This window comes from Vipera berus (genome assembly GCF_964194415.1).
Source record: "Vipera berus genome assembly, chromosome: 8".
In the NCBI taxonomy this organism is placed as follows: domain Eukaryota; kingdom Metazoa; phylum Chordata; class Lepidosauria; order Squamata; family Viperidae; genus Vipera; species Vipera berus.
In genome coordinates this window covers 17,747,206-17,768,769 of record NC_138211.1, presented here as the reverse complement: position 1 = coordinate 17,768,769, position 21,564 = coordinate 17,747,206, and the positions used below count along the sequence as shown (strand labels likewise).

Genomic DNA, 21,564 nt, shown 5'->3' with positions numbered 1-21,564 from the left:
GAGAGACAGACATAGACATACACCCTTGCACAGGAATCTCATAAAGCAGGGGTCTTCAAACTTGGCCCTTTTATGACTTGTGGACTTCAACTCCCAGAATTCCTCAGCCAGCCAGGAATTCTGGAAGTTGAAGTCCACAAGTCATAAAAGGGCCAAGTTTGAAGACCCCTGTCATAAAGACTAGTGCAGGGGTAGGCAACCTCGGCTCTTTTATGACTCATGGTCATCAACTCCCAGAATTCCTGAGTCAGCATAGCTGACTCAGGAATTCTGGGAGTTGAAGTCCATGGTCATAAAAGAGCCGAGGTTGCCTACCCCTGGACTAGTGCATTTAGCTAATGCTAGTGCGGGCTTGAAGGCCCACAGATAACAAGTGCTTATTATGTCTTAAAAGGTGCACGTATACTGGTTTGATATAAAATGCAATTGCTTAACTCCTTTCTGCAGCAACGGCCCCCCCCAAAAAAAAAGTCCTGCAAACGAGCCCCCTCCGCCATCAACTCGGCTTTAACAAAGCATTGCAGAACCGCCCCGCCCCTCTCCTGTCGCTCCAGCGCCTCCGACTCGAATCCCCGCCCCCTTTCCCCCCCCCCCGCCCCGCGCTTTTATTGGTTACCCGGCAAACGAAGGGCGGACCAGGAGGCGGGGGGGGGGGGCGGGAGCAGGGAAACAAAACAAACAAACAGAAAGAAAACAAAACCTCGCCGACTAGAGCGGCTTCTAGGTCGCACTTCCTGAGAGCCGTGGGGGCTGACGGGAATCCCCGGCCTTCCCGGAAGAAGGTGGAGCTATAGCGGCCCGGCTGCGGGGGGGGCGGGACGGGGCAGGGCAGCTCAGTTCAGGGCAGCAGGTGAGCAGACACACACACACACACACACACACACACACAAAAACACAATAAAAATAAAAGGAAAGGAAAAAACGAGCAAACAGATTTACATTTTTTTTAAAAAAAACAACAACGTGTGACGTAGGTGTTGGGGTGTATTGGATGTACAGGACGGAGAGCTGCACCTGGGCACGGCTTGCCTACCCGGGCAGGTGCAAATGGTCCCAGGTGTTTTTCAGGAGAGAGGGCGGAGGGCCCGTGGGCCAGGAAGAGAGTGGCCCGGGGTGAAGGGGGCCCTTGGGGACTGGAGAGATCCTGGGGAAGAGGAGAGGGGGGTCCTCAGGATGAGGTAGGGGCTGGCTGTGACTTTACAAGGGCTTGCAAATGGTAGCTCCAAGCTCACCTTGGCTGATCCCATCTAGGGAAAAAAAAAAGGATGATCCTGGTCAGTGTTTTGATGGGAGTTCTTGGGACTCCAGGCTAGACTGGAAAGTGAGTGGGTGGGTGGGGAGGAACCCACCCCAGAAGCCATCAAAGTCAAATGAGTTCTCCAGGGTAGCTACGAAAACAGTACGGGTGCCTGGATGTTTTCTTTGGAAATTGAGCTTGACAACTGGCGGTGAAGGGAACTGAGTGTTAAGGCAGAGTGGGTGGGAGTGGAGGTTTTGTTTTGCTTTATTTTATTTTATTATTTTATTTTATTTTCATTTTATTATTTTATTTTTATTTTATTTTATTATTTTATATTATTTTATATTTTATTTTATTATTTTATTTTATATTTTATTTTATTATTTTATTTTTTATTTTATTATTTTGTATTATATTTTATTTTATCATTTTATTTTATTTTATTATTTTATTATGCCTTGGAGATGGTGTTTACTCCTGGTAACTTCCTGGACAGCTCCCTCCAGTTTTCTTAGCCAGAGGTCGGAAGTGGTTCGCCATTGCTCCTCCTTCCTAGGGCTGAGGAAAAGGGACTGGCCCAAGATCCCACAGCTGGCTTTGTGCCCAAGGTGGGACTAGAGCTCATGGTCTCTCAGTTTCTAGCCTAACTGCTACACCAAACTGACTCTCCTTATATTATTTTGCTAATAAATAAGTGGTTACTTTAACTTGCATTCCAGTTCTATGTATTTTGTAATGAAGACTTGACAGTTGATCCCTATTGGGGGACTCCATTGCTTGGAATCCAATTCTTCATCAGTCTAATTCTGTTATTAAACATTTCCCCTCACAGGGTCTGAGCTAACAGAAAGGATATCCAAACTTTTCAACATTGCAGCTAGATTTGTATTCCATTAAGTGTAGCATGTTGTATAAATCACCATTGGTTAGCTTTTTAACTAAACCAAAATCCAAACCACCATATTCTGGCTTAATACGAGGTGAAAAAATATTGTGTATATATTTATTTAAGGATCCTTAGAATTACACTGCCCATCCCCTACTAATACCTTTTGAATGATATTTTAATTGGCAATATAGAAAAGGTTCTATAGAATTTTATGCTGAAAAAATTAATTGTCCATATTCTTATCTAGTGACAAGGGAAATGGTAATAACAGTAATACTAAAACTATGCGTTAAGAGTAATTACTTGAACAGCTTTTGGCTCAAGTACAAAACATCCATATTTCATTTTCTTTTGCGGTAATTAATTCTTACAAGAATTTATTGAATGTTTACATAAGATATAATTTTTGCCACAGAAACCTCAAGAATCAGGAGTGGGAAAGTTTATCATGTGACTGAGATAAAAAATGGACATTTGTTACATAATATATCTGAAATGATCCTTAATCCCATGTATATGGCTAATACTTCCTAGATGACTATCTGTTGTTGAATATTTCAGAATCATTTATTTAACTGGTATATGTCGATATTCCTTACTGGTATTTTAATTATTGGACTTTTTAAAATAAAAGTAATAGTTTATTTAGAATGCTGTTTTTTTCCCCATCATGCCATAGATGAAGTAAACAGATTCCAGGCAAAACATGGCCATCTACAGCTGTAACATATTCCTTGCAGTAGCTAGGACCAGGTAAGAAATGAAATCTTGATAACTGTGGAATATGTCATTATTTTAGATCCTTGAATTTCATCCAAAAAGCAGTAGTGATAGCTATTTTCTATCATGAAGGAAGTTCATGAGTTTTTATTTGATTACTAGCTTCAGTCAAAATTACATGGCATTGTATTAAACATTCAGTGGATACTGTAAAACAGTTGTATTGATTTAAGCTTAATAGAAAAAAAGCAATATCGGGTGTATTGTTTTTGTTCATCACTGGCACACTGATAGCATTCACCTATGTAGTTTTTTTCTTTTTGTGAAATATAAAAAAAAATGGGATCTAGACTAAATAAGTATAAGAGCTCCTGCATTACGCTGTGTGGTTTGATTAATAAAAAATCCGTAATTTCCTCATCCTCAGTCATCTTAGAGCTGAGAAATTACAACTTGTATCCAGTTGCAAGCATGGTAAATACAGTATCTATGACTGGGGCTAAGAAATGCAATCCTTAACCTGTCCTAGCATATCTCCCATGTAACCTGCATCTGCTTAATTGCTTTGTTTTCCCTTCCCTATCCCATCCCCCACCTCCCAGTTTGAATCTTATATCAGTTTAGCCCAGTATTTCTGAAGCTTAGCAATTTTAAGGTGTATTCAACTCCCATGCTGCCTGCTGGCTGTGCAATTCTGGGAATTGGTCCACACATCTTAAAAGTTGCCAAGGTTGGAAAACATTCATTACTTCTAATGAAAGAAGCTACAGGTCATAATGCCTCTGTGAATATAGGTAGTCCTCGACTTACAACAGTTTGTTTAGTGACTGTTTGAAGTTACAACGGCACCAACAAAAGTGACGTATGACCATTTTTCATGCTTATAACCATTGTGGCATCCCCGTGATCAGGTGATCAGAATTCAGACGCTTGGCAACTGACTCACATTTACGACCGCTGCAGTGTCTTGGGGTCGCATCATCCCCTTTTGCAACCTTCTGACAAGCAAAGTCCATGGGTCAACCAGATTCACTTAACAACCGTGTTACTAATTTAACAGCTGCCGCGATTCACTTAACAACGAAGGCAAAAAAAGATTGTAAAATGGGGCAACGCTCACTTAACAAATGTTTTGCTTAAGCAACAGAAATTTTCGGCTTAGTTGTGGTCGTAAGTCAAGGGCTACCTATAAAACGTCTCAGTCTGAGAAGGCACTACTAGACTTCTCTGGCTTTCAAGATCAGAGCTCCTGATCTTGAACGCCTTGCAAAATGGATCTCTCACCATCCTTGCTTGCAGCAGTGATTGAAACTCTTTTCTCTTCCAGAGGGTCACGCCTGCTGGTACACTCCTGTTGTTCCCTGTTCTCCTCATCAGCTGCACTTGCACAACTGCTGGACTCCCACCATAATGGAACATTCCTGAAGGACTCTGAAAGCCACCAGCTCCTCTCCAGTTCACCGCAGGGAAACGCTTGGCCTCACTTGCTAATTAGACCTATGCGGATGTTTCACACATCAGCTTGTTGGCATCAGGACAAACCTCGCCCTGAGCCAAGTACTGTAAGAACAAACCACACTCCGGCCAGCCCTCCAGAGAAGGCCGCCGAGACCGTCAGGAGATCGCTCTGGCAGAGGTTCGTAGATGAACTGAGACACTATTACAACGGATTCCACTTGCTTTGGATCGACACAAAAGTCGCTGCTCGGATGGTCTGGAGACTCTTACATGGGCAAGTCCTCACCAGGCGAGAGAGACGAAGGGTGAGCCCTGGCTGGCTTTGGGGAGCAGTCAGCAAACTAGCCACTGCGCTTGACTAATTGCTTCCTCTTGAGTGGACAGTGTTCAGCAGCGGATTCTTATTCGCTGGGCAAATAAGAGAGATCAGGTGACTTTACAACCCAGTCGATCCAATGGGCTGAATAAGGGAGAGCCGGGCATTTTGCTTGGATTGTTCCTTCATTCTTGTTCATTTCCCCTGCTTTGCGGGATTAGAGCATCAGGCCCAGAAGTCGGTTTCTCCTGGGATTCAGGAGCAGAGTTTCAGCTTGCTTCAGAACATGAGGCTCATTCCTTGGTGCCGTACAGGCAGTCCTCAACTTATGGCCGACCTTATGACCGACCCCCTAAAAGCTACTGACAAGCTGGTTCCGACGTTCTGCTGTCACCCCCCTCCTCCAGTCACGTGGCCACATTGGGGGCATTTGGCAACTGGCTCACATTTAGGGCCCAAAGGTGCTTTTTCAGGAGTCAGCTGGATTTTCTTGTCTTTCCTCTGAAGACGTTTGACTTCTCCTCCAAGAAGTTTCTTCAGCTCTGACTGGATGGTGGGGAATGGAAGGATTTATATTCCTTGCAGACAGCTGGTCAAAAAGAATGCAAAGGATGGAAATCCTTCCATTCCCCACCATCCAGTCAGAGCTGAAGAAGCTTCTTGGAGGAGAAGCGAAACGTCTTCAAAGAAAAAGTAGAAAGTCCGGTTGCCTCCTGAAAAAGCACCTTTGGGTCATCCGTGACCTAGATAACTGAGAATCTCAATAGGCTCACATTTACAACTTTTTGCATTGGCCCGTAGTCATAGTGACTGCAATTTATGATGGTTTTGCTGGAAATCGACATTGATTTCTGATTTGGGGCAAAAACCACCCCGTAGAGAACAGTGAGTTCACTTAACAACTGTGGTGTTCACTTAATGACTGCTGCGAAAAAGGTCCTAAAATCAGGTCCAGTCACAGGGCATCCCACTTTAGAACCTTTACGACTTAACGACCGTATTTGCCAGGCTCAGTTATAGTCATAACTTAAGGACTTTAGCAGTGAATTTGGAATCCTTACTTGCTGATTACTCATGTGTCCCCTTTACGTGTGACTTGCTGCGTGGTGTAAGAGACCGTGTGTCTCCATCATAAGCTCCCAAATGTTTCAAGGTCCGGTCTGGGTCAGTCCCTGGGACCAGAGGTTTAGTTCCCCAAGCTTTTGACTGGTGCTGGAGCCCACCCACAAGTCCTAAAGCTCGGAAGACAAAACCTCTGGTCCCAGTGACCGACCCAGATTGGATCCTGCAACACTCTCCTGGGACACGTAGATTTGCCTTCACCCAAATGTTGGATTGCGGTAACACATCACAGTAAGGCCCGAATCCATCTTCTTGTACAAAACAGAAAAGTGGTTGAGTAAAACTGTTTGACTTTATTTCTTAAAACAAGCAGGGGATGCGGCCAGCAGGCTCTTCTGCAGATGAAATGTTGGCACTCTGAAATTAAATTGGCAAAGTGCTTGCTTGGAGCAAAGCTTCTCCTGCTCTTTTTAGTGGAAAGGAGAGAGATTCAGGGATGGTTGTAAGCCAGTATTTCGTTTACTTGGTTTTGGTTTAGTAATGTTATACGACAGACATGTCAAACACAAGGCCCGTGGGCCGGATGCAGCCCGACATGTGGTTCCATCCGGCCAGGGGACCTGCTCTGAAAAGAGTGAAGGACTGGCCCGCTGCACCTCGGCCCGGCCCAGGCCGACCGGGCGCTGCTCTACAACTTGGTTGCATCCATCAAAGCCAGAACGCGCTCAGCGTTAAATCCACGGGGCAGCCCCACCCCACCCCACCCCCCTGCGTGCGCGCGCAAGCAGAATCCAGTGTCCCTGCTGGCTGTCTTGTCACGCATGCTGACTTCACCCAGGATGCTGGCGCTGGCCGTCTGCTGTGCACACACTCGGGGTGGGGCAGAGGTGGCAAGGCATCCTAGCCACACCCACCCGGCCCCCGGAGGGCAACCACAATGCTGATGTGGCCCTCAGTGAAATTGAGTTTGACATCCCTGTTATACGATTTCAGCATGGTGGCTTATTGAAACACGTTTACGATTTAACCATGCCTTAGGGCCAGGGTAGGCAACCTCAGCTCTTTTATGACTATGGACTTCAACTCCCAGAATTCCTGAGCCAGCTGGCTCAGGAATACTGGGAGTTGAAGTCCATGAGTCATAAAAGAGCCGAGGTTGCCTACCCCTGCCTTAGGGCAAGGTATGAACAGTGTCATGTTTCTGGCTCGTGTTTCTGTTTCTGCAGCTGATGAGAACATCAGCAGACCTTTTCCGGTTGGTTCCCTTCTTGGTGTTCATCATAGTACCCTTCATGGAATTCCTGTTACCTGTATTTCTGAAACTCTTCCCTGAGATGTTGCCTTCGACCTTTGAAACGGAATCTAAAAAGGTCAGTTTTTCAAATTTGAAAAAAGCTCCATCTTTGGGTCCAACTTTGAGATGACGCCTATATGTTAGGAATTCTTTGCCTCCAGCATCAATACCAATCTGCACGTCCGGAAGAATTAAATCTCGGCAAGAAGTGGAGGAGGACGAGAACCTAGGGTGACTTTGCGCTCAAACCCTCGCCCAGATGCAAAGCTCTTGAATCATTTTGATGTGTTTATTTTTCCTCTTGCTCAGACAGAGGCGCCTCATGCATGCTCCCTCAGACAGCATGGAAGAAGGGTGAAATGAAAGGATAACAAAATAAGCAATCTGGGCGTAGCAGAGAGGAGAACAGAGCAGAATGATCTCGTTCTGTGATTTGTAAAGATTTGCATGCGAGATTCTCTTCATTTCTCATCTCTCCTCCTACCTTTTCCTATTGGTATCCTACGATTTATCACTTGTTTGTATCCTGTGATTGATGATCTACGACTTACCACTTCGTTGTCTGTATGCACATGGAGAGCTTAAGCACCGAAGAAAAATTCCTCGTGTGTCCAATCACCCTTGGCCAGTGAAGAATTCTCTTTTCTATTCTCTCTTCCTATTTTATTCTAAAATCCCAGAGATAATTTGGAATTAGAATGTATCACAAAGGCACCTTCAACGACAGCTAAGGAGTGTATGATGGTCTTGGCAAATACAGGTAGTCCTCAGATTTATAACCATTCCTTTGGTGAGCATTCAAAGTTACAGTGGGACTGGAAAAAGTGACTGGCTGGTTTTTGTCACGCTTACAGCTGTTCCAGCCTCCCTGTAATCACGTAATCAAAATTGGGACGCTCCGGCAACTGGCGTGTATTTGTGACGGTTGCAGTGTCCCAAGATCACGTGATCCCCTTTTGCGACCTTCTGACAAGCAAAAACAACGGGGAAGTCAGATCCGCTTAACAGCTGGGTCACTAACTTCACAACTGCAGTGATTCATTTAACAACCGGCAAGGAAGGTTGTAAAATGGGGCAGAACTCAAGCACTGTCTTGCTTTAGCAATGGAAATTTTGGCTCATCTATGGTCGTAAGTCAAGGGCTACCTCTACTGTTTCAAAGAGGACTAGAAGAGTTTTAAACACCTTTAAAGCATTTTGGGGATGGGGTATTTTGAAAATACACATTGCCTTGAAGCTACACTTCAAGAGTATCTCTATGGATGGCTCTGAAGTGCAGAATAGGTAGCAGTATCTATCTATCTATCTATCTATCTATCTATCTATCTATCTATCTATCTATCTATCTATCTATCTATCTCTATCATCTATCTATCATCTATCTATCTATCTCTATCTCTATCTATCTCTTTCTATATCTATCTATCTATCTATCTATCTATCTATCTATCTATCTATCTATCTATCTATCTATCTATCTATCTATCTATCTATCTATCTATCTATCTATCTATCTATCTATCTATCTATCTATCCACAAAAAGAGCCTTGGTGGAGCAGTGGGCTAATGCCTCCTTAAGTAACACCAGCTGCCTGCAATTAGTGCAGGTTCGAGTCCCACCAGGCTCAAGGTTGACTCAGCCTTCCATCCTTCCGAGGTAGGTAAAATGAGGACCCAGATTGTTGGGGGGCAATAAGCTGACTTTGTAAAAATGCCGCTTGGGGGGTGGCGAAAGCCCTAATAAGCAGGCATATACATAGAATGAAGGCTATTGCTAAGCACATTGATTTGTGCTTTAGATTGTAAGCCGCCCTGAGTTTTCAGAGAAGGGCGGGATTTTTTTAAAAAAATAGAAATACCTGTTGGCTCTTTGTCTCTCCCTTTTGTCCTTTTTGATTTCTCTCTCTCTCTCTCTCTCTCTCTCTCTCTCTTTTTAGAATATTCTCCCCCCCCCTTTCCCAGCAAGTGGTATGGTGAAAAAAGATAAAGAGTTTTCCTTTGGCCGAGAATGGCAGGTGACTCATTGCTCTGTGAGAGAATTCCTCACCTTTTTCATTATTCTTTGCACTAAGGAAGAAAAGCAGAGGAAGAAACTGAGTGCCAAGTTGGAGCTAGCCAAATTCTTGCAGGAGACCATTGCGGAGTTGGCCAGAAGAAACAAAGCCAGCACAGGAGCAGCTACCCAGCTGTTCTCCTCCTACGTTCAGAAGGTACGTTTCCCTCAGTGAATAGGAAAGCTGGAGCCCTGGATCTTTTTAAGCTTCGTTTAAAGATTGCCGATAAGCTTTAAAAGTCTCCCATAAGGTGGAACTGTTTAAACCAGCCATCTCCAACCTTGGTGACTTCTAAGACTTGTGGACTTCAACCCCCCAGAACTCCCCAGCCAGCACGAAGTCCACAAGTCTTAAAAGTCGCCGAGGTCGCACACCCGTTTATACAAACGAAAGTGAAACATGAAAAATAACCCTCTTAAAAGTTTGATGCAGCCTCAACCAACGTCTCTGATTTCATGTCTGATCTTGATGCCGATGGAGGTTCTCAATTCATCCAGGTGGCGGCTGTCCCCCAATTGTGCTTTTTCTTGGTGCTTTCTTTGAAAACCTTTTTCACTTCTCATCCAAGAAGCTTCTTCAGTTCTGAAGAATGTTTTCAAAGAAAAAAAACACCCCAAGAAAGTCCAGTTGCCTTTTGGAAAGAGCATCTTTGGGACAATCTTTTGGAAAGAGCATCTTTGGAACAATCTACAAGCTTATACAGGCAGTCCTCGTCTTAGAATTGTTTGTTCGGTGACCGTTCAAAGCTACAACAGCACTGAAAAAAGTGACTTGTGAGCATTTTCCAGACTTAAACAACCTCTGCGGTTTCCCATGGTGATGTGATTAAAATTCGGACGCTTGGCAACCGGTTTATATTTATGACAGTTGCTGTGTCCCAAGATCATGTGATTCCCCTTTGCCGAACACCTGACAAGCAAAGCTAATGGGGAAGCCGGATTCACTTAGCAACTGTGGCAAGAAAGGTCGTAAAATGGGCCAGAACTCACTTAACAAATGTTTCACTTAACCACAGACATGTTGGGCTTAATTGTGGCCATAAGTCGAGGAGTACCTGTATCTGAAGGGGAGAATTAGGTGGTTTTAATTGACCTTAGAAATATCATTATAAGTTTGTCTTCTGCAACTTCACACCATTGTGTGGGGCTTGTAATAATTTTAAGTGAAGAGCTTAAAAGAGCTCTGCATCTTCCTTTAAGAGAGCTCTCTTGTCCAGTTTTCTGAACAAGGATGAAAAAGGACAATAAATCCAAACAATGAAAATGTATTTCGTGCTGCCAATAGCTTTACATTTCCTATAACAGTAATAACACCAGGAAAATGCAAAGTATTGGGAAACAATATCAAGGATTTAAAAAGACCAAAGATGAAAGGTTGCCAAATGCTGTATCATTAAAATCAGTGGCAGAGAAGACAGATTTTACTCGCTGTCTTGAGGTAAAATGATAGGAACAAGCTTTTCTGTCTTGGAGGAAACATCTTTAATTTGGGCAGCCTTATTATAATAGAGAACACTAGCAACGGGTTGGGGAGACTGATTCTGGAGTCCTCGTTGATGGTGTTTAGGTTCGACATAGCGGCCAGCAACCCAGCACCCAGGAAATCGTGCAGTTTTCCAAACTGTTTGAGGATGAGCTGACTCTGGAACACCTGGAGCGGTCCCAGCTAGTCATCCTTTGCAAACTGCTGGAGTTACAGCCCATTGGCACCAACAACCTCCTCCGCTTCCAGCTTCTGATGAAGCTTAGATCCATCAAAGCTGATGACGAGGTAAGGAGATGCATCTGTCCTTCGCCAAGAACTTGGAAAGCGCTTCTTTAATTTAGTTACCGAACGTGCTTCTGACTGTTCTCAGAGAGTTTAAAATGCCATGGGTCCGACAGATGAAACTCTTCAAAAGAACTTCCAGGCGTGGTTTACCTTAGGGCAGGCATGTCAAACTGCCGGCCCGCAGGCCAGATGCATCACAACGAAACCGCGCCCTCCCCATTGCCGGCAATGGGGAAAAAGTCGCGATATGTCACATGACATCACGAGTTTGACATGCCTGCTTTAGGGAATCTTTTATTCGAGAAACAGAATGGGCACTACATAGTTGAAACCAGAAACTAAATTCCCCTCCCCTGGATACAAAGTAACAAAGTGCAATTCTGTCCTCCAATAAACAGTCATAAATCACATTCCCCAATTAGCTTGAAGCACGGACTTTCTCCCCAGCTCTCCAGCCCGCCAAAACACTATCAGCTCTGGGCCCAATGTCCTTGGGTTCCCATGGCTGAGTTATTATTGTTATGACTAGCTGGACTCTCATCCACATTCCCCCTCCCGGCAGCAACTAATTCTAAAAGCAATAGCAAAAAATGGCTGCATTTCCATCTGTTGTCAAAGCAAGAACATCCCATGTTAGCAGCGTTGACATCAAGGATCTTTCCTCATTTTAACTCATAATATAACAGCCCTGAGTGGTAGATTAGGTTGAAAAACCACAGCTGGCTCACGACCCCTTGATCAGTGCTGAGTTGAACCGGGATCTGTAACTCAGTGCCAAGTTTGAAAACGTGTGTGTCCAAACCGTGACATTTGATACTTTAATTGTAGGTGGATATTGGAGCTGTATGTTGATATCTGCAGACAGTCCTTTGAGATATAACACTGATGGCTTAAGGGCCTTAAGGCCTAGGTTGCTGGTGCTTTGGAAAGAGACAGTGAGGATCATCTAGTTTGACTTTCTGTGGGTGCAGGAAAACCAGATAAACCATCCATGAATCCAACTTCTTCTAAGATAGTCTGGTCAGATCCCGATTGTAAATGAAACAAATTTAATTTTGGTCATCTATACTTATCTCACTTATCAGCAAATCGATTGGCATCCTCATCTTTCACAAGGAATCCACTTGTAACAACAACAAAAAATCAAATCTAAACTGAAAAGGTCTCTGCCTTAAGAACTCGATAACTTAGATTCTGAATTGAAAGCAGTTGCTGACATTTCTTCAATCTTATTCCATTTCTGTTCAAAAAACATTAAAGAAAACTCCACAAAAAAAATCTCATTTTCAGTTGAAGTTGCATGACAAGAGCATTAGCAATAAGATAATAAGCAATAAGAATCTAGAGCAATGGTACTAACCGCAATGAGAGGCATCATGAAAAGTACTAAATAGGAAATTTGCTTAGCAAATTAATGAAATAAGGTAGGAGAAAGTAGTTTAATATCAAGGCAGATATCGCAAGAGGGAAAATAAAGGCTTTTATACTAATTAATTAGCCTGTGTAAGGATTCTCCGAGATAGAATTAATATTGTTAGGTTGAATCAGCCAATGAATTTTGATTACATTCCCTCCCTTGTCATCTGTGACAATAAATGCAGTTTATAAGTTTTTATTGATTTATTTGATGAGCTTATCTTGAGATGATTAAAAACTAGGTTCATAACCAAGCAGGATATTGTTAATCTGTCATCTTCCTTTTAACCAGCTGATTGCTTACAACATGTACAGGACTAAAATGTCAGCATATGTGTCTTCTGAGCCTTGCTGTAAATATACAGATCTAATGAAGCAGAGCTGTATTTTGCAGTTTAAAATCTTTGTTGTTAAAAAGAAAGTTACTTTTAAATTCTGGTCAAGCTGGTCAAGAGAATGATGCTGGCTAAATTTTGCACATTATTGGCAAGAATTAAGTTATTTAGATCCCTTATAAAATGGCAGTAGCCTAAATGGGGTGGGAGCCTTGATGTTCTGAAATGATCCACCTGATGCTGGTTTTTGCTCTTTGCTGTCTGTAGATGATAGCCAAGGAAGGTGTTAATGGCTTGAGCGTGTCTGAGCTGCAGAGTGCATGCAGAGCAAGAGGAATGAGGTCATTGGGCCTTACGGAGGACCAGCTCAAAGAGCAACTGAACCAGGTAAGTTAGGGATGAGGGAGGGAAGGAAATTGAACCTGAGTCCAAAGGGTGCTTCCTTGTCCTGATTGGGTGGAAACCACAAGTCAGACCTCATCTCTCCCTCCGAGCATCTGTTTGGGATGCTTCAATGGGCCAGGCTAACCTTTTAAAAAAAAAAATTTTTTTTTTTTTGCAAAGGGCCCATGTGGTATTTTAACACCGCCTCTACCAACCTGTTGCCTTGCTGAAAGGCAATCACTTCCTCTTCCAAACCAACCTCTGCAAAAATGGGAAATGTTCACTGATCCGGAAGAGCACCACATGGGAGAAGGTTGCTATAAGAGACAGCAGGTCTAATTCTGCAGTCAGATCTCTCGTTGGGCTGACTGGTCCAGAACGAGATTTGAAAATATTCCAGTTGAATTTTACGGAACCTGAGCCGTCGTTCCAGCTGCGCTGAGAACGCAAATGGAGCAGATGGGAAAGAGGCTGCTTAACTGGGCATCATTAGTGGCTCTCTGCAAGTTTTGAAAGCAGGTTCTTAGGATAGAGTGCTCTGCTTGCAGGAAGCTCACTTTCCACTCTGAGCAGTTAAACCTCAAGTGGGTAGCTCAGGCCTGGCAACCAGCAGCTTTGGAGTCAGACGTGGTCTCCACGCATGCAGCCAGTTCAACCTTTTCAGCAAGACCGTGTGGCTTTCTTTCGGGCTTTTAACTCCATCGAGCATACCTAATGATTGTACTTCTTGCAACCTAAAAGGTAAAGTTAAAGGTTTCCCCTGTCCAGTCCGGTTTGACTCTAGGGCAGGGGTGTCAAACTTGTGACGTCACGTGACGTGTTGCGACGTATTGCAACTTTTTTTCCCATTGCTGGCAATGGGGTGGGCGTGGTTTCGGCATGACGCATCTAGCCCGCGGGCCGGCAGTTTGAAACCCCTGCTCTAGAGGGTGTTGCTCATCTCTGCTTCCTAGCCGAGGGAGCCAACATTATCCGAAGTCACTTCCATGTTTGTGTGGCCAGCATGACTATACACCGAAGGTGCACAGAAACGCTGTTACTTTCCCAGCGAAGTGGTACCTATTAATCTACTTGCATCTGCATGCTTTCAAACTGCTAGGTTGGCAGGAACTGCGGCAAGAACGGGAGCTCACTGTCCGTGCTGCAAACATTGACATGTTTTTGCACTGACAATATAAGAGGCAGCCTTTTGTTTCAACTGCTTCACTTTGAATCACAGAAGGGAGGGAAATGTCAAACGGCTATTTTTAGAAGCTAAGAAATAGCAGCGCACAGAAAGGGACGTGAAACTTCACATGTAAAACTAATTGGATAATGTGATTTATGACGTGTAAATAAGGGTGGGAATTGTGTATGATACGATGGGCTTAGGGGAGGAGAATTCAGATTCTGGCATCCATCTGTGAGTGCCGATGCTGTGTTTCATTATTAAGACTTTTTAGATAAAAAAAATGCCTGAATTTTGTTTGAACTGTTTCGTTAATCGGAACCATGACACTCACCCTGTCAGGCTGTCCACTTTCCAGCGGACAAGCTCAGCACCAGAGAGCCAACTTGGTGCAGAATGTAAAGGAAAGTTCTTGCTAAAGAAAAAGGAGGGTTTTTTTTCTTTTCAACCCTCACATCTGAAAGTTTCAGATTTGCAAAAGTTTAATTTCCCAGAAAGTTGCTCTGAACGATCTTTCTCCTTGTCTCTGCTGTACAGTGGCTGGATTTGAATCTCAAAGAAAAAGTTCCTCCTTCGCTGCTGCTGCTTTCTCGTGCCTTGTACTTGACAGACCTGAGTCCCAAACCGATGGTGGTGAATACAACTAAGGTGAGCCGGTTTTGTAGCAATGACTGTCAAACAAACCTGGCCTCTTTCCTGATGGGGGAGCAAGACTAGGAAGCAAGGGAGAGCAGCTTCTCCTTGCTTGGCCTGGGAGAGGAGCCTTGGATGGTGCAGTGGTTAGAATGCAGTATTGCAGGCTAACTCTGCCCACTGCCAGGAGTTCGGTCCTGATCAGCTCAAGATTAACTCAGCCTTCCATCCTTCCAAGGTCGGCAAAACGAGGACCCAGATTGTTGGGGGAAAGATGTTAACATTGTAAACCACTTAGAGAGGGCTGTTAACAGTGGTGGGATTCAGCCAGTTCGCACCAATTCGGCAGGACCGGTAGTTAATTTTTTGTTGCCCAAGCCCAGAATGGACTTCTGGAAGCAGCATCCACACAGAGAACCGATTATTTACATATTTGAATCCCACCACTGGCTGTATGGAGTGGTATTGTTCTGTCCCAGCCTACGTGAGTCCTTGTTATGCTTACAAGGAGAAACCCCCCCTTCCAACAAGCAGGCAGGAAACCGCAAGAAAAACCAACCCCTTTTATTATTCACAGACCTGGGTCAATGTCCAAGGAAAACAAACACAGTTCACAGAAACTTGATCCTCAACACGAATGGTTGCCTTTGGCAACCAGTACTTCCCACACCTTCCCTTTATAATTTAGCCAAGGCGTGGCTTCCTAATGCCTTCTCCTTTGCCTTTGGAGCCGGCCCATTGCATTCCTCTGTCCTGGTCACTTCTCTTGCCGGCGTTTTTGTGCATCCTGGATATCTTCCAGCTGTGATTCATGACTGTCCAACTCAGACTCCCAGCACAGCTGTGTCTCAGCCTGAGCACGAGTAGAGGGGCCAGGCTCCTCGTCATACTGTAAATTTTGGAGGTCCTCAGAGCCTTCCTCTGACTCTGATGTCACTCCAGGCCCCTCCTCCTCCTCATCTGATTCCTCAGACTCTGCTGCCGGGTCTACTGGCTGGCGAGGAATCACAACAGGTATATAACAATAACAACAAGTTTATTGTCACTTTGAATGTACACCAATCAGCATACATCAAAATGAAATTTCGTTGTGTACAGCTCTCAAAGGGCCACCACCTCTGATATACACTCCTTGTCCATGGCTTCCAGTTGAAGTTTCAGATCGTCCATTTTAATCTCTCGGGAGTGAACGATGGCAAAGAGGACAGATGGAAACGGAGCTCCGTGCGGATTAGCCCTCAAATTAGATGGTATTCCTGCACGACAACCTCGCCTCCTTTCCTTTTTCTGATCCTGACTCTTCCACCTTTTCCTTAAAGAGGAGAAGTCTTAAGTGCTATTGCTAAGTGTTTGCTTGGCATCTTCCAGATGTGCTGATTGTAGTCAGATGTCTCCGGAGGGTACATTCACTGCAGTGCAGTGGGTTTGAGTAGAAAGAAAGAAAAAAATATGTTAGAATAACAGATTTCCTTCCTTTACTTTAAACCAGCAGTATATTTCAACCAACTTAACAGTACAACAAATCCCAGGAGGCTTTCATGTTACCATGAGCATAGCAGAAGGTAAATCCAGAAATTTACCCCATCCCCACCCCCTAAAAGACTGCCCTTGTGAAAAATGGGATATGGAATCATAGGATCAGATTTTGCTTGTATGTACAGTAAAGCTTCCGGGAGCCTAAAAGAACTCCTGTTCTTGCTAAACTTTTAATTAAAGCATGTACCATTTGAGCTTTGTTGATAAACTAAGTAGACTAAAGAAGATCACGGTGCTTTTTAACCACGGTGTTCCATTGTGCTTTTGTGGTGTCTAGGTTTGTCTTAACCCAGGCATTTCATTTGTTCTTCAGCCTCTGAAGAGTGAGGATGCAGAAATAGATGATGAGGAGGATGAAGAGGAGGAGACCTTGTTGGATTCTGCCCCCAGCATTCAGGAAAGGAAGGTGAGAACTGGGGTGTCTGTTTCCAGCTGTGCCTATCTTGGAGTCCTTTGTGTCTTCTGAGCTTGGTTGTTTGCTTGGAGACATTTCATTACCCATCTAAGTAGCAACATCAGTGCTAGAGGATGTGGTGTCTGTTCCCTATTTATAGTAGCTTAGCCTGCCAGTGTTGGGGGGGTTTGTGATTTTTTTTAACTAGTTAGTTCCTTGATTGTCAGGGCCTAAGAGCCAAGAAAGACATGGGACATTGCTTCTGAGCAGTGTCTTTTGTTGTTCCTCACCTACAGACAGAAATCTAAAACAACTGTTTGCATCACTACGGATATACTCTGGGAACAGTTAGGGAGGAGTCTTCGTAACCCTCTTTCTCCCAGCCGTACTTTCCATGCTTCACTGCCTCTTTGCCCTCCTGAATGCGGCCCCTCCCTCCTGGGAATCCAGGCTAACATTCCACTTCAATTAGGGTATTTTTTATTTTTGCTTGATAATTTGCCTCCTTGGTAGTTTCCTTGATTAAGCTATTGTTTTCTGCTTGCTTGTTGGTTTGTCTGGTGTTATTCCCTGCTTCTCTGGGTGTTGCTAGATAGAGAGAAAATGTTCCGGTCTTTTGGTTTCCTCTTTAGCTTTTGTCTCTTTTTGAAGAGCGTATAGTTTATGTCTGTTTGTCTGCTATGGAAGAACTGTGGTCCATCAAAAATCGGCTCGGATCCATAATTTTTCTACCAAATCCAGACTGTAATAGAAATGAATAGCCAAGTTCTGAGGGTCCTTGGTGTTCTTGTTGTTGTTTTTTTGCAGGCGTTTCATTACTCCAAATGGGTAACATCATCACTGCTTGTTGTTGTTAGTTGCGAAGTCGTGTCCGACCCATCGCGACCCTATGGACTACGTTCCTCCAAGCCTTCCTGTCCTCTACCATCTTCTGGAGTCCATCTATGCTCACGCCTCCTGCTTCAATGACTCCATCCAGCCACCTCATTCTCTGTCGTCCCCTTCTTCTATTGCCCTCAATCTTTCCCAGCATTAGGCTCTTCTCCAGTGAGTCCTTCCTTCTCATTAGGTGGCCAAAGTATTTGAGTTTTAGCTTCAGGATCTGGCCTTCTAAAGAGCAGTCAGGGTTGATCTCCTCTAGGACTGACCGGTTTGATCGCCTTGCAGTCCAAGGAACTCGCAGGAGTCTTCTCCAGCACCATAGTTCAAAGGCTTCAATTCTTTGGCGCTCAGCCTTTCTTATGGTCCAACTTTCACTGCCATACATTGCAACTGGGAAGACCATAGCCTTGACTATACGCACTTTTGTTGACAAGGTGATGTCTCTGCTTTTTAGTGTGCTGTCTAGATTTGCCATGGCTTTCCTCCCGAGGAGCAAGCGTCTTTTAATTTCTTGGCTACAGTCCCCATCTGCAGTGATCTTAGAGCCCAGGAAAATAAAATCTGTCACTACCTCCGTTTCTTCCCCATCATCACTGCTAGCCATGCTCTTTCTGCTAGCAGAGGAAGGCAGACACCCTCCTTAATTTTAAGAACGTGGGAATTTGGAATATGGAATAATTCAGCCAGGGGTTTCTGATTCTGGAATAGCAGTCTGTTATAGAGTTTAGCTGACTTCATTTCTTCTTTCCCTGTATTTGGAAGAATGAAGAATGTGTATTGCCTCCAAAGGACAAATTATCAGTTCCTGAAATGTCAGTCAAGCCTCCTGTGGGAGAGGTGAGTTTTACTTTTTCGACAATACTCTTGGCCCCATAGTATGCAAAAAAACCCCACCCCTGAATATATGGGGAGAATATATATCTACCCTAATGCCGCTTGGTCTGGAGAGTGAGCAATGCCGCTGTGCTGCATTCTATTCAGTTAGTGACCGTAAAAGGTGATGTATGATGGTTTTCACACGACCATCGCGGCATCCCCACAGTTCATGTGACCCAAATGCGGGTGCTTGGCAACTGGCATGTATTTATGACGGTTGCGGTGTCCTGGGGTCACCTGATTGTCATTGGTAACCTTCCCACCTGGCTTCCGACGAGCAAAATCAATGGGGGGAAGCCAGATTCGTTGAACAGCTGAATGATTCGCTTGGCAGCTGTGGCCACAAAAGTCGTAGAATGGAGCAGAGCTCACTTAACAGTTCTTTGCTTAGCAAAGGAAATTTTGGGCTCAATTGTGGTCATAAGTCGAGGACTATCTGTGCAGCGCCTTGCCGAGTGAGGTCCCATGCGTTACAAGATGGCTGAAGAAACCAAAACTCATGAGCGGCAAACTTGCCCCATAAACGTGTGTGAACCTTCGCGCTTTGTAACCTTTTTTGTTTTGACAGCAAGAGACAAATCTGAACTCTGCTGCTAGAAAGGTTGAAACGATTGTAGTGCAGGCGCGCTGAGCGTGAATCATTTTCGGGCACTGTTACAAAGTTCTCCTCTGATTAGAAGAACATCAACACCCTACTAGATCGTAAACCTATCTTGTCCAGATTCTGTTTGCAATTTAGGTTCTCGTGAAAGGTCTACCAAAAGGGGGCACGATGGCTCAGTGGTTAAAAGACGCTGAGCTGGTTAGCTGGAGAGCTGACAGCCTGGTTTGAGACCCGAGCACCATGCGATGGGGGTGAGCTCCCGTCCTCGCCCCAGCTCCCGCCCGCCTAGCAGTTTGAAAGCATGCAATTCCTGGCGGTGGAATTCTGGGAGTTGAAGTCCACAAGTCGTAAAAGGGCCAACTTTGAAGACCCCCTGGTGTAGTGGTTAAGGTGCCGGCCTAGAAACCAGGAGTCTGTGAGTTCTAGTTCCCTTTGACAGGAAAGCCAGGGGAGTGACTCTGTCTGGGCCAGTCGCTCACTCTCTCAGCCCAACCCCACCTCATAGGGTTGTTGTGGGGGGAAAAAATAGGAAGAGGCAGGAGTATTAGATATGTTTCCCACCTTGAAGTGACACACAGTTGTATGGGGGGGGGGGAGAAAGATAAAATTAAAAGGGCAGTAATTGTCTCCTTTGACCTTCGTTACTCATATTTGCCCGTTATTCTTTTCTTTTAAAAGACGAAAATAGAAATACCCCAGAGCAACAAAGCCAGCGCCAATGGTGTCTAGTCCCTTTCCACATAAAAGAGCTGGATCCTCAGGGAACACACACACACACACACACACACACACACACACACACACCGCGAAAGCACTACCCTTGCAACTTACAACTTGTCGGCAGCTTTCGTCATCCAGCTCCTTCCTTTGTCCTGTGAAATCCAGTTTCTCCAGACTCGGTGACCGTATATCAAAGGCCGGGGAAAAAAACCCACTTTGCATCCAGGGTGAAGACTTTACATTCGTGAGACATCCGTGTAACTTATTATTATTTTGTAAATATGTACATAATCCGCAGACTAGACCAGTTGTAACCTAACGCAAAACGGTTCCCATGAAGGTGTGCAATTCCTTAAAACTTCTTGCGATCTATTTTAATTTTGTAAAAAAAAAAAAAAGGACCTCCTTGCCGCCCAGAGACTTTTTTTTTTTCTTATGAGAAATTGTAGAAAATTGGGCTTTCCTCCCCTCAACAGACAAGACTTGAATTGATTTCACGGCCAGTTCTTAAAAAGACTTACTTTTTTTAAAAAAAGTAGGTCCCTGGGGAGACCTTTGCAAATGGTCTTGCAAAAAAACAAAAAATGCAGCCGCTCTTCCCCAAGTCAAAGGAGATGAAAAGAAGATGGACGGCATTTTCCTCTTAGTATGCAAATAAAATGGAAACTGTCCGTGGTCCAGCTGGCTTCCTCCTGTCACGTATACATGTATACAGGCTGCCTTTCCCTCATTTTTTACCAATTGGTGAAAAGACACACACTCCAATGTGATTTTCTCTTGTTTCAAAAGGAGCATAGTTACACTAAAACACAGAATTGGACCATAAACTCTATTTAAATAGAGTAAGTATCAATTGAAGTATGGATTAAGTATGGATTAAAACTCGCTCAGGCACATGCTATCAATAATTCGATTATTTGTAATTTCATTGTCTTTGTTAAATTAAATTGTGGGTGTTAAATTAACCTGTAACCAGTGTCTGTCTGAATTGGGGTTCTAAAAAGCAGTTTATGGAAGATCTTTCTTGTTGGGCCATACTAGGAAAACTTAAGTTTAGGATACTATGACCAAAAAAAAAAAAAGATAATTTTACCGTGCTTTGCTAATGCTCTCCGTAATGTTAGCAGTGAGGCAGCTTCTAGCTAAGAAATAAGTAACTTGAGGATTGCATTCGTAACACAAGACAAGCTGTCAGCTATCCCAATGGAGAATCAGTTTAATCTTAAGTGCATACAGCTGTCCCTGAAAGAAACATTTCTAATAGATGTACAGGTGGTCCCCAATTTACAATAGTTCATTTACCAAAGTTACAACAGCATTGGAAAAAAAAAGTGATTTAAGACAGTTTTTCACACTTACGATCACTGCAGCATCCCCAGGGTCACGTGATCAAAATTCAGATACTTGGCAACTGACTCGTATTTATGACGGTCGCAGGGTCCCTGGGTCACGTGATCCCCTTTTGCGACCTTCAGACAAGCAAAATCAATGGGGAAGCCAAATTCACTTAAGAACTGGGTTACTAACTTAACAACTACAGTGATTTACCGAACACCTCTGGCAAAGAAGGTTGTAAAATGGGACAGAATTAATTTAACAACTGTCTCACTTAGCAATAGAAATTTTGGGGACCCGTTGTGGTCGTAAATAGAGGACTACCTGTATAAACATTATTGGGGGAAATCAAAGCTTTTCTTGCTAATTTGTACCCTTTTCCCAGTCTCTTAAAAGCTTTGCTTGTTTGCGCTTACAGTCCCAGAGTTTCTAAGGACATTTTGTAACCTTTAGTTCAGATGGGTTTCAACAGTGGGG

The 21,564-nt window shown here is 44.0% G+C and overlaps 1 protein-coding gene across 1 annotated transcript; it reads left to right on the top strand.

Annotated features, from left to right (window-relative positions):
• The first annotated feature begins 693 nt into the window (after positions 1-693).
• Positions 694-20,718, top strand: LETM2 (leucine zipper and EF-hand containing transmembrane protein 2). Its single transcript, XM_081334117.1, has 11 exons — positions 694-1,321; positions 2,809-2,882; positions 4,177-4,612; positions 6,912-7,055; positions 9,053-9,190; positions 10,601-10,804; positions 12,823-12,942; positions 14,645-14,755; positions 16,590-16,682; positions 18,315-18,389; positions 19,711-20,718. Exons 2-11 carry the CDS (start codon positions 2,836-2,838, stop codon positions 19,759-19,761), a joined length of 1,419 nt encoding a protein of 472 aa, XP_081190243.1. The 5' UTR covers positions 694-1,321; positions 2,809-2,835; the 3' UTR covers positions 19,762-20,718.
• The last annotated feature ends 846 nt before the right edge of the window (positions 20,719-21,564 follow it).

Bases quoted from the DNA above. Each gene is read 5' to 3' on its own strand.
- LETM2 (XM_081334117.1), top strand. From the start codon at position 2,836: ATGGCCATCTACAGCTGTAACATATTCCTTGCAGTAGCTAGGACCAG. The intron at 4,613-6,911 runs GTGAGCCCTGGC...CTGTTTCTGCAG, and splicing joins CCAGGCGAGAGAGACGAAGG to CTGATGAGAACATCAGCAGA. The intron at 7,056-9,052 runs GTCAGTTTTTCA...CTTTGCACTAAG, and splicing joins TTGAAACGGAATCTAAAAAG to GAAGAAAAGCAGAGGAAGAA.